Source organism: Atta colombica, unplaced genomic scaffold (genome assembly GCF_001594045.1).
Source record: "Atta colombica isolate Treedump-2 unplaced genomic scaffold, Acol1.0 scaffold12, whole genome shotgun sequence".
NCBI classification, from domain to species: Eukaryota; Metazoa; Arthropoda; class Insecta; order Hymenoptera; family Formicidae; genus Atta; species Atta colombica.
This window is the reverse complement of record NW_017259206.1, coordinates 694,418-708,196: the sequence shown is the minus strand read 5'-3', so window position 1 is coordinate 708,196 and position 13,779 is coordinate 694,418. Positions and strand designations below refer to the sequence as shown.

Genomic DNA, 13,779 nt, shown 5'->3' with positions numbered 1-13,779 from the left:
ATGAAAATATCATTAATATGTAATAAAATGAATCTATCGAAACTGCAGTAGTATATAATTACTGATTGACTTTACAAATTTCTAGGCCATAACAACGATGAATTTTGTACAACCAACTCCCATACAAGCTGCTACTATTCCTGCAGCTTTAATGGGTCGTGATATTTGTGGTTGTGCGGCAACAGGTACAGGGAAGACTGCAGCTTATATGCTTCCCACTTTGGAAAGATTATTGTATAGACCATTGGATGGTCCCTCTATTTCGCGTGTTCTCGTACTTGTGCCTACTAGAGAATTGGGAGTGCAAGTTTATCAAGTGGCAAAACAATTAGCTCAGTTTACAACGATAGAGGTCGGTTTATCTGTTGGTGGATTGGATGTGAAAGTACAGGTGAATATTATGTCTTTAATAAATTTTTTTTATGTAATTTATCAAACAAATCCAAAATTAGGTAACTTCATATTTTTTTCATATGAATGCAGGAAGGCGTATTGAGAAAAAATCCAGATATTGTAATAGCAACACCTGGAAGATTAATTGATCATTTAAGAAATGCACCTACCTTTTCCTTGGATAATATAGAAGTATTAATTCTAGATGAAGCTGATAGGTAATGTATAAATATATTTCTATAATACAGAGTTGGGTAATGTCTAGTTAAAAAAATAAAATTCAACAATAAGAATAGAAGTAATGGCCGTCCAATAGTCTAAAAAAAATAAAAGTTAAGTTAAAAAGTTAAATAATTTTAACTTAGTTACATTTGAGACTCTTAACTTCTTAGATTTCTAACTTAATTTAATTATCTTTTATCTATCATTAACTATTAACTTTTAATTCAGCTATGCTATAAATAAATGCGTTGCAAGATGCTATACATCTGCCTAGTAATTTAACATTATATGGGGCTTAATTCTTAAATTCGTGCTAATTTGTTCGCATACGAAATGAGCCATATTTCGTATAGCGTGGTCATATATTTTTAGACTAAAGAATTCCATTAATCATAAAGTTTAAAATGGCTTTTCGAATGCAAACAAATTTGTACATTTTTAAGAATCGAGCCGATAACAACAGATTCTTAAGGCTTTGGCACATCAAAGGTGATTAGCGGTGAACGATAAGCAGATACAAATAAGAGTTCTGCTTTTTGGCAATGTTGAGCACGAAAAAAAGCAGATCTTTGACAATGTTGAGCACGAAAAAAAGCAGATCTTTCATTAGTTATGCTCATCACTCGTCGTAAATTCATGAATTGCATTTGGTATGCCAGAACGATTAGTCTCAGCGATTAGTCTGTCAGGGATTGCGGAATAATAGAGAAGTATAAAAATGTAACTATTAAAACAGCGAACTTTAATATAGGCCCTGCACATGCAATGGAGAAATATTAAAAATTAGGAAAACAAATTAGAATTTTAGAATCAGTTTCCTCAATAAATATTGAACACAAAGGATATGTAAAGTATAAATGTATTGGCAGAAGACACAATACATAATTTACTATTTATTTATAGTGCTCATTGAAACTGATTCTAAAATTTTAATTTCTAATTCCTAATGAATATTTCTAAAATGTATATTTTATTTTAATTATTTGTAAGACAAACTTTGAAACAATTAAACATATTTAACTTTTTTAACTTTAATTACTTTTTTTATTAATTTAACTTTTAATTCAATAATTTATTATAGATTAACTTGTATCTTAACTAACAAATAAGTTAAATTTTCAACGCTATTAACTTTAATTTACTTAGTTTAATAAAAAATTAACTTATCCACCTTGCAATAAGAGTTAATGTTAATTGATTTTATATATATACGATATTAACGAATATATATTATATATGAACAATGAATTTTTTATTTAAGAATGTTAGATGAATATTTTGCTGAACAAATGAAATATATCGTAAAGCAATGCTCAAGGAGCAGACAGACTATCCTCTTTTCTGCTACTATGACTGAGGAAGTCGAAGATTTAGCTGCAGTATCTCTTGACAAACCTATTAAAATATTTGTGGATAGCAATCAAGATGTAGCTTTTAATCTACGTCAAGAATTTATTCGGTAAGTAAATTGTTTGCAGTTATTTCTTACATTATTATTTATTGAACAAATATTATTTTAGTATACGTAAGGAAAGAGAGGGAGATCGCGAAGCAATCCTAGCAGCGCTAGTTTGCCGAACTTTCCATGATCATACTATGGTTTTTTTGCAAACGAAAAAACAAGCTCATAGATTGCATATTTTATTGGGATTATTAGGTGTAAAAGTAAGTAAATAATTAGTAAATTAGAATATAATGAAATATACAAAAAATAAAATACTAATATATAATAGAATATGATTCTAATTTATATTTCTTTTTGTTATATTCAACAAGGTTGGAGAACTTCATGGTAATCTCACACAACCGCAACGTTTGGAAAATCTTCGAAAATTTAAAGATGAGGAAATTGACATCTTGTTAGCAACTGATGTTGCTGCAAGAGGTTTAGATATAAGTGGTGTAAAGACTGTGATTAATTTCGTGATGCCTGCCACTCTTCAACATTATATACACAGGTACGAAATGAAATTTTTTAAATTGTTTATATAAATTGTTTAATAACGAAAAATTATACTTATAATTATTAGAGTAGGGAGAACTGCAAGAGCAGGGCGTGGAGGTGTTTCTGTATCACTAGCAGGAGAACAGGAACGTACTTTGGTAAAAAAAATTATTAAACAAGCAAAAAATCCAGTCAAGAACAGGATAATACCGCTTGACATAATAGAGAAATATAATAAGAAGTTGGAATCTTTAGAATCAGACGTACAAAAAATTTTACAAGAGGAAAAGAGTGAAAAAGAATTAGCTAAAGTAGAGAATGAAGCTAACCGCATTGAAAAAATACTTAAAGTTGAAGGTGGTAAGGAACAGAGAAGTTGGTTCCAATCCAAAAAAGAAAGAAAGAAAGAGAAAGGTAATTCATTAACATACTCATCAAATCTTTAATATATTTTACATCTTAATAAAGATAAAGAACAAAAATAAAACATGCCAGTTGATTACTCAAATTTTTTTATTTTTAGACAATTTTCGATTAACTAAGAAACAAGTTGGCAAGAACAAAAAGCATGAAAAAGAGCCTTCTAATATAGTACAAGAAAAAAAAAAGAAAGCACAAAATGAACTTCAAAAAGATACAGCCGAGGATAGAGCTAAGAAAGAATTAGAAAAAATAGCCGCTTATCAAGCGCGATTAGCCAAAAAAAGTAATAGACAGAAGAAAATTAGAACGGTTACGGATGAAAACAATCGTGATTTTGCTAAAAAAAGTATAACTTCATGTTTATAATTCAGTATTTATGTGAAAGAAATTGTCGATTCAATAAATTCTGTTATTCTAGGATCATTGAAACGACCAAAATCATCATTCGCTGCTGATTTAACAGATACGAGCAAAAAGGGTGTTAAAAGAATGCGATATGAGTATGTTTAAATTATTTTTTATATTAAAATTTATAAATAAACATATAAAATATATAATTTCTTTTGTTTCAGGGCAAATAAGAAAAAAGAAGTTAAGAAAAAACAGAATACATTTAAATCACAACAGAAAAGTAAATTTACAACGGAAGGAAAAAATCAAAAGAAATTTAAAAAACGCTAATTTTGTAATACGCATAATTGTATGATTAAATGTACACATAATGTTTACTTGATTTGTTTTATTATAGAACCATTACAATATGCCATATGTCTCACAGATCGACAGATGAATAGCACTGATTAATTGGTTGTTTAATCAGATTGTATATTTTTATGTATAGTTTTCGTAATCTATGACCTATTTGAAAAAAATTGCAGTACTATGCAAAAAAGTAATCGTATAATTAGAAAAATATTTGCATTGTATGCCAATCAGTACAGATGTACTTAGTGATACTTGCTGATGGATAATATAAACGTATCATATATCCAATAAGAAACTTGGTACTATGCATAAAAAAAAGAAATATTAATAAGAATATTAATAAGATGAAGATGCATTGTACTGTAATTTCTGTGAAAAGATAATAGATATATGTTAATTCTATAATATTTATACGATTTCATCAATCATCCATCATCATTCACGAATTCATACGCATTTTTTTCATTCATGTTTAAATTTATGATAGATTGAATGTTTAAGTTTAATAATTATAATGTTGAAAACTTAAATCTTTAAAACCTAGGCCCACTTTGCTCAAAACTCCATTCAAAAATTCATACGGAAAATCTCTTTTATGTTTCAAATATTTAATAAATAAAATTGAAACGCGTTTATCTTCTCTTCATACACATTAAGTTGTAAGAATTGCATATATATTGATATAAATTAAGGTATTACGCAATAATCTTTTGCAATCGGTGTAATTGTAATTTTATGTTTATTTATAAATACAAAAGTTGAAGGTTTTCGCAAATTCTCGCAATATTCTTTTTTTCTTTATTGTTACACATAGATCACACTTAATGTGTATCATAGTAATCGCGACTAAAGTGTGGCGATAATTGTATTCTTAAAAACCAACAACTTTGGATCACAAAGCCAATAGACACACAAATTCTTATCTAGTATGTTTATGCAACAAAACTATAATATTTTCCTTTGTTATTTTTAAAGTGATGATTTAATTGATATATCTGGAATTGATATATCTTTAATTGATATATCTCCTTTTAGAAAGAAAGTTTTTTTTATTTATTTTTTTATTAATAAAGTATGTTGACAATATTATTTTATATATGTATACTTGTTTGTTTAAATCAATGCTATTTTTCAGCAAAACAATCGTAATATTATTCATTAGACATTCGCGAAATAAAAATATAAATAACGTTTAAAACATGTTAAAGATAAATAATGGTCACATACCGAGTAAAGGTTCTGCTCTCGGAAAAATTTATTAAAAAATTCTGGCTTTATATGGGCCATTTGAAAAAATTTTTCATTATATCATAAATTAATTAACGCATTCTATCATTCATAGCCCCATTTTCACAACATGTTACCTAAAGATAAGGTTATAAAGAAATTCATGAATAGATTTTATTGATTGATGATATTACTTAAATCTCTTGATAAGCTTTAATCTTTAGGTAATCCCATATTGTGAAAACAAGCCGTAAAAATAATAAATGAAAAATACGAATATGTAATATTTAATTTGTTGTCAACGAAACAAACATATTTAAGGATCCATACATATATATATATTTGCGAAGAATTAATAAACTTTTCGTTCTATTTCTTTTTTCTTTCCTGCTCAGTTGCGAGTTCAGAGAACTCTTTGCATTATAAGCTTGACATTACTGTCATAATCTTAACATCTTACACTCTAGAATACACGAACGACTTAGGTTTATTAATTGTTATACATAACCAAAATATTCAGTTTTCTAATTTGTAAAGTATCTTTTAGATTCTTTATTTTTCCATGCTCTTTAAGTCTTTCCCCGTCCCAATATTCCCCGGGTATAGTCCGATCACTGAGAATTATTTATTTACTTTATCCGATTCCCTTAATGCCCTCTTCGCTGGTGGTTCTTCGATCTAAAATAAAAAAAATAAATTTAGACATTTTGCATTAAAACATCACAATCAAAAAAAATTTTACCTCTTCTTCTAAACCAGGCAGTTGAATTCTGGTCTCTGACGCTTCGGCAGGCTGCAAATAAAATTATCTCAATACTCTTATCAAACATATCTTATCAGTATTTTTAAGAAGATAATTTTTAGCAAAAGCACATATTATCCTAATATCACGCTCAAATTACCTGTGCATCAATACATTCCATTTCGCCAACTTGCAGCTTGAAATCATAATTATATACACGCGAAAAATTAAATAAATTTATATCATGTTTCATTATCGCAATTATTTAGTTAATATTATATACCATAATATAATAGAAATGTCTATCATTATTTACATATATATTGAGTAAAGAGGTTAAATTAAGCTAAAAATATTCAAAAATAAAACTTGTTTAAAAAAAATCATCTTACCCTTGCATCCGTTTCATTAGGTCCGATGCCTATTTCCTTCTGTTGTTTGGATTTAGCCTTGCGCTGTGGTCTCTCATTAACCGTATGTGTATTGTGGAATGATCCCTTTCCTTTTGGATTTGTCATGCTCACTTGTAATTCCGCAGGTAAGTAATTCTTATGATTATTTAACGTTTCATCTGTTCGTTTAAAATACATCGTAGGAATTCGCGTTTCGCTCGGAAACTCCTTCATATCGAAATTAGTAGTCTTGGTATATATTACGTTCATTGCCAAGTCACAAACAGCCCACAATTTCTGTACGTGACAAAAATAAAAATTGGTTTAATCATGAATAATTATTTAGACAAAACTAAATCTGATTTATAATAATTACATAATTCATTTCGTTGTCCTCAGGCTTCAATGCATCTTTATGGCTCTTCATACGTTCCACAAGATTTCTATAAAATCCATAGCAATAATATTCATTCTTTGTGATAAGAGGTTCCAAGATGAACCAAAGACATTGTTGAATAACTTTCAACTGGCTCACCATCACATGACTTGTAAATTCGGGGTCATGTGCGAGAATAGGTACCGCGAAAACTAACATATAATCCGGCAAAATGTGGGGCAGTTGATCTAAGAATTATAAAATACAAAAAAAAAATCATTAAAATAAATCATAATTAGATAAAACATGCGATACTATCAAATATAATTCAATATGTACATGTCGATTTTGATGAAACTTTCATTATTAAAAATATTTGCAAAATGATACTTATTTCATCAGTAATCATCAATATTTAATAATAGAAAAAATTAGAGTGTTTATAGAAAACTGATGAAAGTTAAAAAAATATGAAAAAAATTACACTGTCAATGGATCCGTGTTCAGCAATAAGTAAAAATATATCAAAAAGATTATTCACATTCTTCTTGCAAAATGCATTGATGTTAAATAGTGTAATTTTTTCATTTTTTTCAGTTTTCCATAAACATCCCAAATTTCCCTAACATTCACAATTGTCGATAGAATAAATATTGTTATCATCTCATTTTGCAAGTACTTTTAATAATAAAAATTTTGTGTACATATTGGTGTTTCTTGTAAATAAAATCTATCTTAAAGTCTATGTCTTACTATTTAATCTCTTACCCATAGCCCGCTCGACAGTACCCAATGAAAGAGTCTTCACGTAATCCCTTCTTTTATTTATGTCTGTCTGCATATATGTTTTCAATACACACTTTAATCTCTTGTCTTGTTCCTTGCCAGCCAAAGCATAATATCCCATGAAATCCAGTGGTAAACATTTGTTCGGAATTCCTCTTCCTAAACCTTTGTGCAATTTACTACCAAAAGCTTCTCTAACTTGAGGAACTTCATCCTAAAAATCAATATATTGAATTTATTTTAACTAATATTTATTTTTCAACTTCATCCTAAATATCAATATATTGAATTAATTTTAACTAACATTTATTTTTCAATATCAAATCATAATCATTCATCATTTATCACATTGTAAAAACAGATTTATAATGAACAGAACATACCACCATAAGTTGCGAAAGATTGTAAAATTGTTCTGCAGTGAATTGATCACCAACACCCTTTTGTTCGCATATTTTCAACATTGAGCAACCAGCTTGCAATCTTAACCAACTCATTTCAGCTTTACTCAAGCGTCCCTGAGACAACAAATCACCTTTGTTCACCATGAAAGCATTCAGCATTCTGAACGTCTTTTGCGCTGACAATACATCAGTCTTCAATCCTAATAACCAACGCGCCATACACTTCAAACCTTCCAATCTGCATCGTGTCTCTTCGGGTAATTGATCCTCTCTGCACCAATCTCCGTCAATAATTTCGGAGCTTTGCTCACTGCTTTCCTTCACTAGTAATTCTTTAACTATCTGCATGAGTAAAGATCATATTGTGTACAGCAAAGCATTAGAAACTAGAAATTGTAATTTGTTAATATTATAACTTACTTTTCTGGACACCATATTTTTTATTTGTACTTGATATTTGTCTGGCAAATTATATGCTATGTGACCTAATGTGACTATAGACGTTCGATAATATTCCGACGTCGGCGTCAGTGTGTTCTTAATTCTCTCGATGATCTCGGGGAAAATAGTATCATGAATATTGGTCATGTTGACGAACAGACATCTCACAGCTTGCTTTGCCTGTTTCGGTGTTCCCGTCTCGGCGAAATTCTTGCAGATCGGTACCATAAGATTCATAATGTCCGGCGCTACATCACATAGAGGTTTATATTTTCCCAGGAACGTAAAAATAGAGAGAACTAACGGTGCTACCATCTCATCCTCCAATTCAAGCAAATTGACAAGTTGCATCAAGATATCATTATGCAGGAAATGCGGGCCGAATACAAATGAAAGCATCTGAAATATTATATTTCAGATGTATATACAGATAACATACTTGTGCTTTTAGTTACAAAATTTTAATCTCTTAATGTATGAAAAATTTATATTAATGTATATATTCAATTATTTTTAAGATATTGAATTGTCGATTTACCACTAGTAATCTCAATCCTTTTTCCCCGGCATTATTTGGGTTAAGACCAACTTCTTCTATCACATTACCTCCTTTTAAACAGTCTAAGACATATCCGATCAAAACCTAATTTGCACACATAATTATTAAACATTTCTTCATAAATAAAAAAAAAAATATAAAATAGATCCTAAAAGACGACTTACCCGAATTGCTTCTTCATCAATCATGACAGAGCTTACTCTTTCGAGCAGCATTTTAATTGTATTATAATATAGATTAGTCATAACGGGCTGCCCTAATTTTTTGAGAACCTTAGTTATGGTTTCAGCGCATTCCTTACAGGAAACATTTGGTTGCACAATCGTTTCCATTTCCTGTAATAATCTAGTATCTCTCTTCATATGAGTGCTAAACTTTTGAAGAAACTCTTGTACTTTCATAGGATCTGGTAGGAAACGTGATATCTGATGAACTTTTGCCATTAATTCATTTTTAGCGTCTGTTTTCTTTGCAACCTCTATCCATTCAACTACTGCCCTTCGCACTCTGAATGTATATAAAAAAATTAATTTGCAAAAAAATTTAATTTTTAGAACGAAGACATCTTCGTGCAATAACTTGAAAATAAATAAAACAAATTGAAACGTATAATTAATGTATAACATACGCAAGTTGATGTTTCTGAAGTTCCACGAAAGCTTTAGAAGCATGATCATCAATTGTACCTAAGAGATGGTACAATTTTTTCATTCTCTCTTCAGCTTGCAACTGATAAGGTACTAGGCACGTATTTAGCAATCTTTCCACCAACAATCTATCTTCCATGCCCGCCATATAATAACCATGTAATATTTTATCTTTTATCCAAATAACTGCTTTCTTTGTGGCCTGTGGTACGTCAGCATCATTCAGATGTTTCTTGTATATCATAGCTAAGCCAGACATCGCCTCTTTCCGTATTTTAAACTAGAAAGATAATTATTAGAGAATTCAAATTAAAATCTATAAATATTAAGTTCAAACTTAAGTATTTTTTGTTTAATATTCTACCTTTTTATCCAAAGTCCTTTCTTTGACAAATTCGAGTAGATCCTCACTGTCCGACACAACTTCGAAGTCTCGTCTAGCAGTTGTCACAATAGCCATAACGACTTCATAACGGACACTTTCATCAGCATCATGTTGCCTCAGTTTCAAAGTATCTGTGATATCCTTTCTCAATTCAGGATGATTTAGCAAAAAATGCATCGAATACTGCACACATTTAATACGAATGGCCACACTAATATCATTAAATCGTCCCAAAAATGCCCTCCATAACTGCGTATGCTGTACGGCTAATTGTGAGCCTTTTTCAGAGAACATTCTTGCCAGTAACGCCACGGCGCCCAATCTTTCATTCTCAGAGGAGGATTTTAATTTACATTCTAGTTGTGGGAGGACGGACAGCAAGACACTCGGACAAATGTGATTCAATTCATAAATTAGATCGTATACTTTTTTGCAAATTTGCAAACTCTTCTCCTCCTTTCCCAATATTAAGACATGATTGAAAAACTATAAAATATTGTAGTTTTAGCATGTTATATAAAGTGAAAATCGATATTTATTTTTTGAAAGGAATTAACATTCATTACTTACCGCTTGAATGTATGGTTCTAATGTATCGCTACATTTGATTACTAGTTCTTTAGCAAGCAAATATGCGTTCTTTTTCTGCGATTTGTTTGGTTCTACAATGTTCATGAGTATAATATCCAGAAGTTCGTTACTGACAATGTCCGATTCGGTAATGAGTGGACATAAAACATCTAGCATGAAGCTTTTAACTTTACCAGAATGTTCATCACTAAAAATAAGTTACATTAATCGCATCATATTGCAGAAAATCTTTTTTTTCATCTAGAGATATACTTACTTCACAATTCTGAACATAAGAGAAAATAATGCGCAAAAAATCTCTTGGCAATCTTCAAGCTCAAAACACATATTAAATGACTTGACATAAGCTAAATTCTCAAGTAGATAGAAATACCGTTTAAAAGCAGGATCTTTAGGATCTTTTAATCCTGCCAGTTGTTTAATAAGGAACAGAAATATTGTTTTGACCTAAAAAGTTATATTAAAATTAGTAATTAAAAACTGCCTGATTTAATTGATCTTTAATTAAGTTAATCTAAATTATATATATAATAAAGATTATTAATAGTTTTATAAATTGTTACAATTATAATTCAAATATTTACCTGATCAGCATCTTTATAAGGAGCCTCTGGCGCATAAACTCTTAAGACATCTGCAATGCAGCAAGCAATTAGTAGTTGTACATCTTTGCTCTGATGCATCAGGAAATGCTCTTCTGCCAAATGTAATGCCAGTGGTATATATTGCTGGTACATTCCTTCATCTTGTCCCATAGCTTGCAACGTGTGTGCTAGTGTCTATACATTTGTTATATTTTAGAATATGTTCCATTTGATGCTCGCAATACTAGTAAAAATCATTTTTTCTTCAACATTTGTTTTTGTTTAACAAGAATGAAATGATTTCAAGAGCATTGCGAGCGTTAAATTGACAGCAACCTTAACTATTATATTTTATATATAATATATTATTTATTACAAAAAGCATGTTATAAAATTGTACCTTAAGTCTCCTGATTAATTCATCTGGACCTAAATCTTCAGTGACTGATCTGCACCCTTGCGGATATATTATTTCAGCCATAGCGGCTATTTAGTAAATCAACTAAGTATAATCAAGTATCTTTATCTTTAATGTATTCTAGAACACGGTCCAAATTCTGTAATGCAATAACATTTATCTATGTAAAAATTCTATAAGATGTAATTCAGTTCAAAAAGATAATACAGGAGATAATTGATATTTTTGTATTTTTTTCACAAGGTTTAGATTCTTACATATATACTATATTTGATCTTGCTTTCAGAAAATATAACAAAATGGATAACATTTAAAGATGAAATAAGCTTTTAAGTTACATAGATTTCTATGAAACTATAAGATATATTATTGGGTGCGTTTTCAAGTTTCGCATAAAGCGCATGAATGCATCATTTATCCTTATTGTTCACCAAATAATAAAGAAAAATAAAACAATATATCATGTGCTTCATGCTTGGAATGCACCCATTGTAAGACATCTTGAATTACATACTTTGTATAAGTTAATTTAAAAAAATTTATATAATATATTTATAGCTTATATAATTTATTTTAAAAATTAAATGTGATATAAAGTGAATGTTAACATGAATGTTGTTAATATTCTTGATATTTTAGAAAAATATATATAATTCACATCTTGATTTATTTTAAGACAAAAGTCATCAATATAGTAACAATTGCTTTCCATTCTTACATGATATCAAATCTAAAGTTATATATTTTATACTCAGATAATGACATCACTACTTGCTTACTTAATTATCATATAACAAGTTTACATATCTCACTTTTAATATTAGTTAACTCAGTAAAATACATGATCTCAAGTTTGTGTAGATTGTAGGTAAAAATTTAGTTAAATGTCACTTGTTAGAATAAAAAGAATCATGTATTCAACTGTGTTATAATATAACAAATTAAAAATATCTGAGTTGATAAGAATTATCTGAATTTTATAATAAATGAAAAAAAATGAGAATTGTCTTTTGCTAAATGAAAAACAACTATAAAACCCTAAATAAAATGCTAGGGAACAGTGATAGCAAACAAATAACGCTAGTGACAGAAACAGAGGAATCCAATATTTGGAATACATATATCAATGCACATAAAAATACGGACTAGCAATAAATTTCCAACAGATTGAAAGTCTATATCTATCGCCTTATAGCCTACAAATCAGCGTTAAGAATTTTTATTTTGTTTATATATGCTATAATCTTGAAGCAGATCAAAAAATATACTGCACTCTATACACGATTGGCCTTTTTATTTCTTTCGCAGCATTGTGCGATGAGAGGACAATTATATATCTTATACTTATTTCTATACTATTCCTGTCGCTGTTCTTGTCGTTATTACCTTGCATTATGTCTTGATGTAAACATTAGATTAGAATAATTCGTGAAAACTGCAGAAGTCTTTTTATTCATTAGTACATTTAGTAACGTATTTGGAGAGAACACCAGGACAGAAGTTCAAAACTTGGTTTACAAATGAACGAGTAAAACGTAAGCGAGATAAAGTAACAAATTACTCGACAATATATCAACAAATTAACGAGCATAGTAATTATCGGAGAAATGGACAACCGTTGGCGCCCGTCGGTTTAGAGGTTATGTGCATTCGCCGTGCACGTATACAAGCCACAACGTAAACAAGTTTTTCGCGAAAACGGGAACTGACGAAGTGCTGGCGGAACCGAGAACGCCGTGGCGGGAAAGGGGAATGAGACATGATCAAACATTACCTGGAGATATGCATAGGCGCCGCAGGGCCTGTGACACTCAAAATATCAACAAAGCAAATATATCCGACGACGAGCCGCCGCCGCCGCGCGGTGGATCGTCTTTCACAGAGATATGCTCGCAGTGTTCACACGGGCTTTTACAAACCGTGATACCGACCACCTGGTTCTTAAGTGCGTGCGTACCACCCGCGACGTGATTCGCGCGATCTTCTGTAGACACTTGGCATGATCAGCACGACCTGAGCGTCGGCGGAAGAGAACAGTGGCGAAACTTCGTTCTGGTACACGGTTAAGCGTGCCGAGGGACGCGACAACGCAATACGATCGCTTGAAGTTTGCCGACCACGATAATGCGAGCGGCGCTACATCACCGGTGTACCACGTCCAGCGATCCTATTGGTGGACGTGCCACGTCGCGCGGCGCGAAGTTGCCAACGCTCGCGCACGATTTATCTCGAAAGTTAAGGCATGGACGATGAATATCATTCGGACGGAACGTAAAGGTAGTTTACTGGCGAAGGGATCGCGATCTGTACGGCAGGAGAAGGGGAGAGGTGGAATCGGCCATCTTGTCTGGCACATTTTAGTGCTTATTTGAAAATCGATATATGTATTATAATATTATTTGTATTTTCAGCGTATAAAAATAGAATTTTGTGTGAGGCAAAGTTAATTCAACAGTTGCGTGCAATAAAAAATAATTTATATTAAAAGAAATAATGAATATAAAGATTATGCGTTTCGCAGGTTTCCTTCGTGTTCAGA

General features: G+C 30.6%; 2 protein-coding genes across 4 annotated transcripts in view; one reads left to right on the top strand and one right to left on the bottom strand.

The window, feature by feature from the left end:
• Window positions 1–3,709, top strand: part of LOC108694288 (probable ATP-dependent RNA helicase DDX27) — a 5,749-nt gene extending 2,040 nt beyond the window's left edge. The window contains exons 5-13 of the mRNA XM_018203681.1: window positions 86–391; window positions 484–611; window positions 1,877–2,074; window positions 2,136–2,280; window positions 2,392–2,573; window positions 2,646–2,974; window positions 3,084–3,329; window positions 3,402–3,483; window positions 3,556–3,709. Of these exons, the coding sequence (XP_018059170.1) occupies window positions 86–391; window positions 484–611; window positions 1,877–2,074; window positions 2,136–2,280; window positions 2,392–2,573; window positions 2,646–2,974; window positions 3,084–3,329; window positions 3,402–3,483; window positions 3,556–3,664 (1,725 nt within the window). The 3' untranslated portion in view covers window positions 3,665–3,709. The remainder of the gene's footprint in view (window positions 1–85; window positions 392–483; window positions 612–1,876; window positions 2,075–2,135; window positions 2,281–2,391; window positions 2,574–2,645; window positions 2,975–3,083; window positions 3,330–3,401; window positions 3,484–3,555) is intronic.
• A 1,555-nt stretch (window positions 3,710–5,264) lies between these two features.
• LOC108694263 (sister chromatid cohesion protein PDS5 homolog B) lies at window positions 5,265–13,359 on the bottom strand. Of its 3 annotated transcripts, none has more exons than XM_018203638.1 (17): window positions 13,015–13,359; window positions 11,223–11,379; window positions 10,823–11,017; window positions 10,495–10,685; window positions 10,218–10,425; window positions 9,627–10,133; window positions 9,244–9,542; window positions 8,780–9,122; window positions 8,595–8,699; window positions 8,036–8,455; window positions 7,595–7,957; window positions 7,194–7,425; window positions 6,426–6,673; window positions 6,050–6,346; window positions 5,818–5,853; window positions 5,658–5,708; window positions 5,265–5,593 (listed from the first exon to the last, which is right to left on the bottom strand). In XM_018203638.1, exons 2-17 carry the CDS (start codon window positions 11,301–11,303, stop codon window positions 5,537–5,539), a joined length of 3,633 nt encoding a protein of 1,210 aa, XP_018059127.1. In that variant the 5' UTR covers window positions 11,304–11,379; window positions 13,015–13,359; the 3' UTR covers window positions 5,265–5,536. The 3 variants fall into 3 exon arrangements, with proteins under 3 accessions (XP_018059127.1, XP_018059128.1, XP_018059129.1); XM_018203639.1 differs by lacking the exon at window positions 13,015–13,359 and adding an exon at window positions 12,627–12,665; XM_018203640.1 differs by lacking the exon at window positions 5,818–5,853.
• Window positions 13,360–13,779: the final 420 nt, after the last annotated feature.

What these genes read in the sequence shown, in the direction of transcription:
- LOC108694263 (XM_018203638.1), bottom strand. Translation starts at nt 11,303, where the DNA reads ATGGCTGAAATAATATATCCGCAAGGGTGCAGATCAGTCACTGAAGAT. An exon ending in CTTATAAAGATGCTGATCAG is followed by an intron (nt 10,686 to 10,822) that starts GTAAATATTTGA and finishes ATAACTTTTTAG; the next exon opens with GTCAAAACAATATTTCTGTT. An exon ending in TTGATGAAGAAGCAATTCGG is followed by an intron (nt 8,700 to 8,779) that starts GTAAGTCGTCTT and finishes TGTGCAAATTAG; the next exon opens with GTTTTGATCGGATATGTCTT.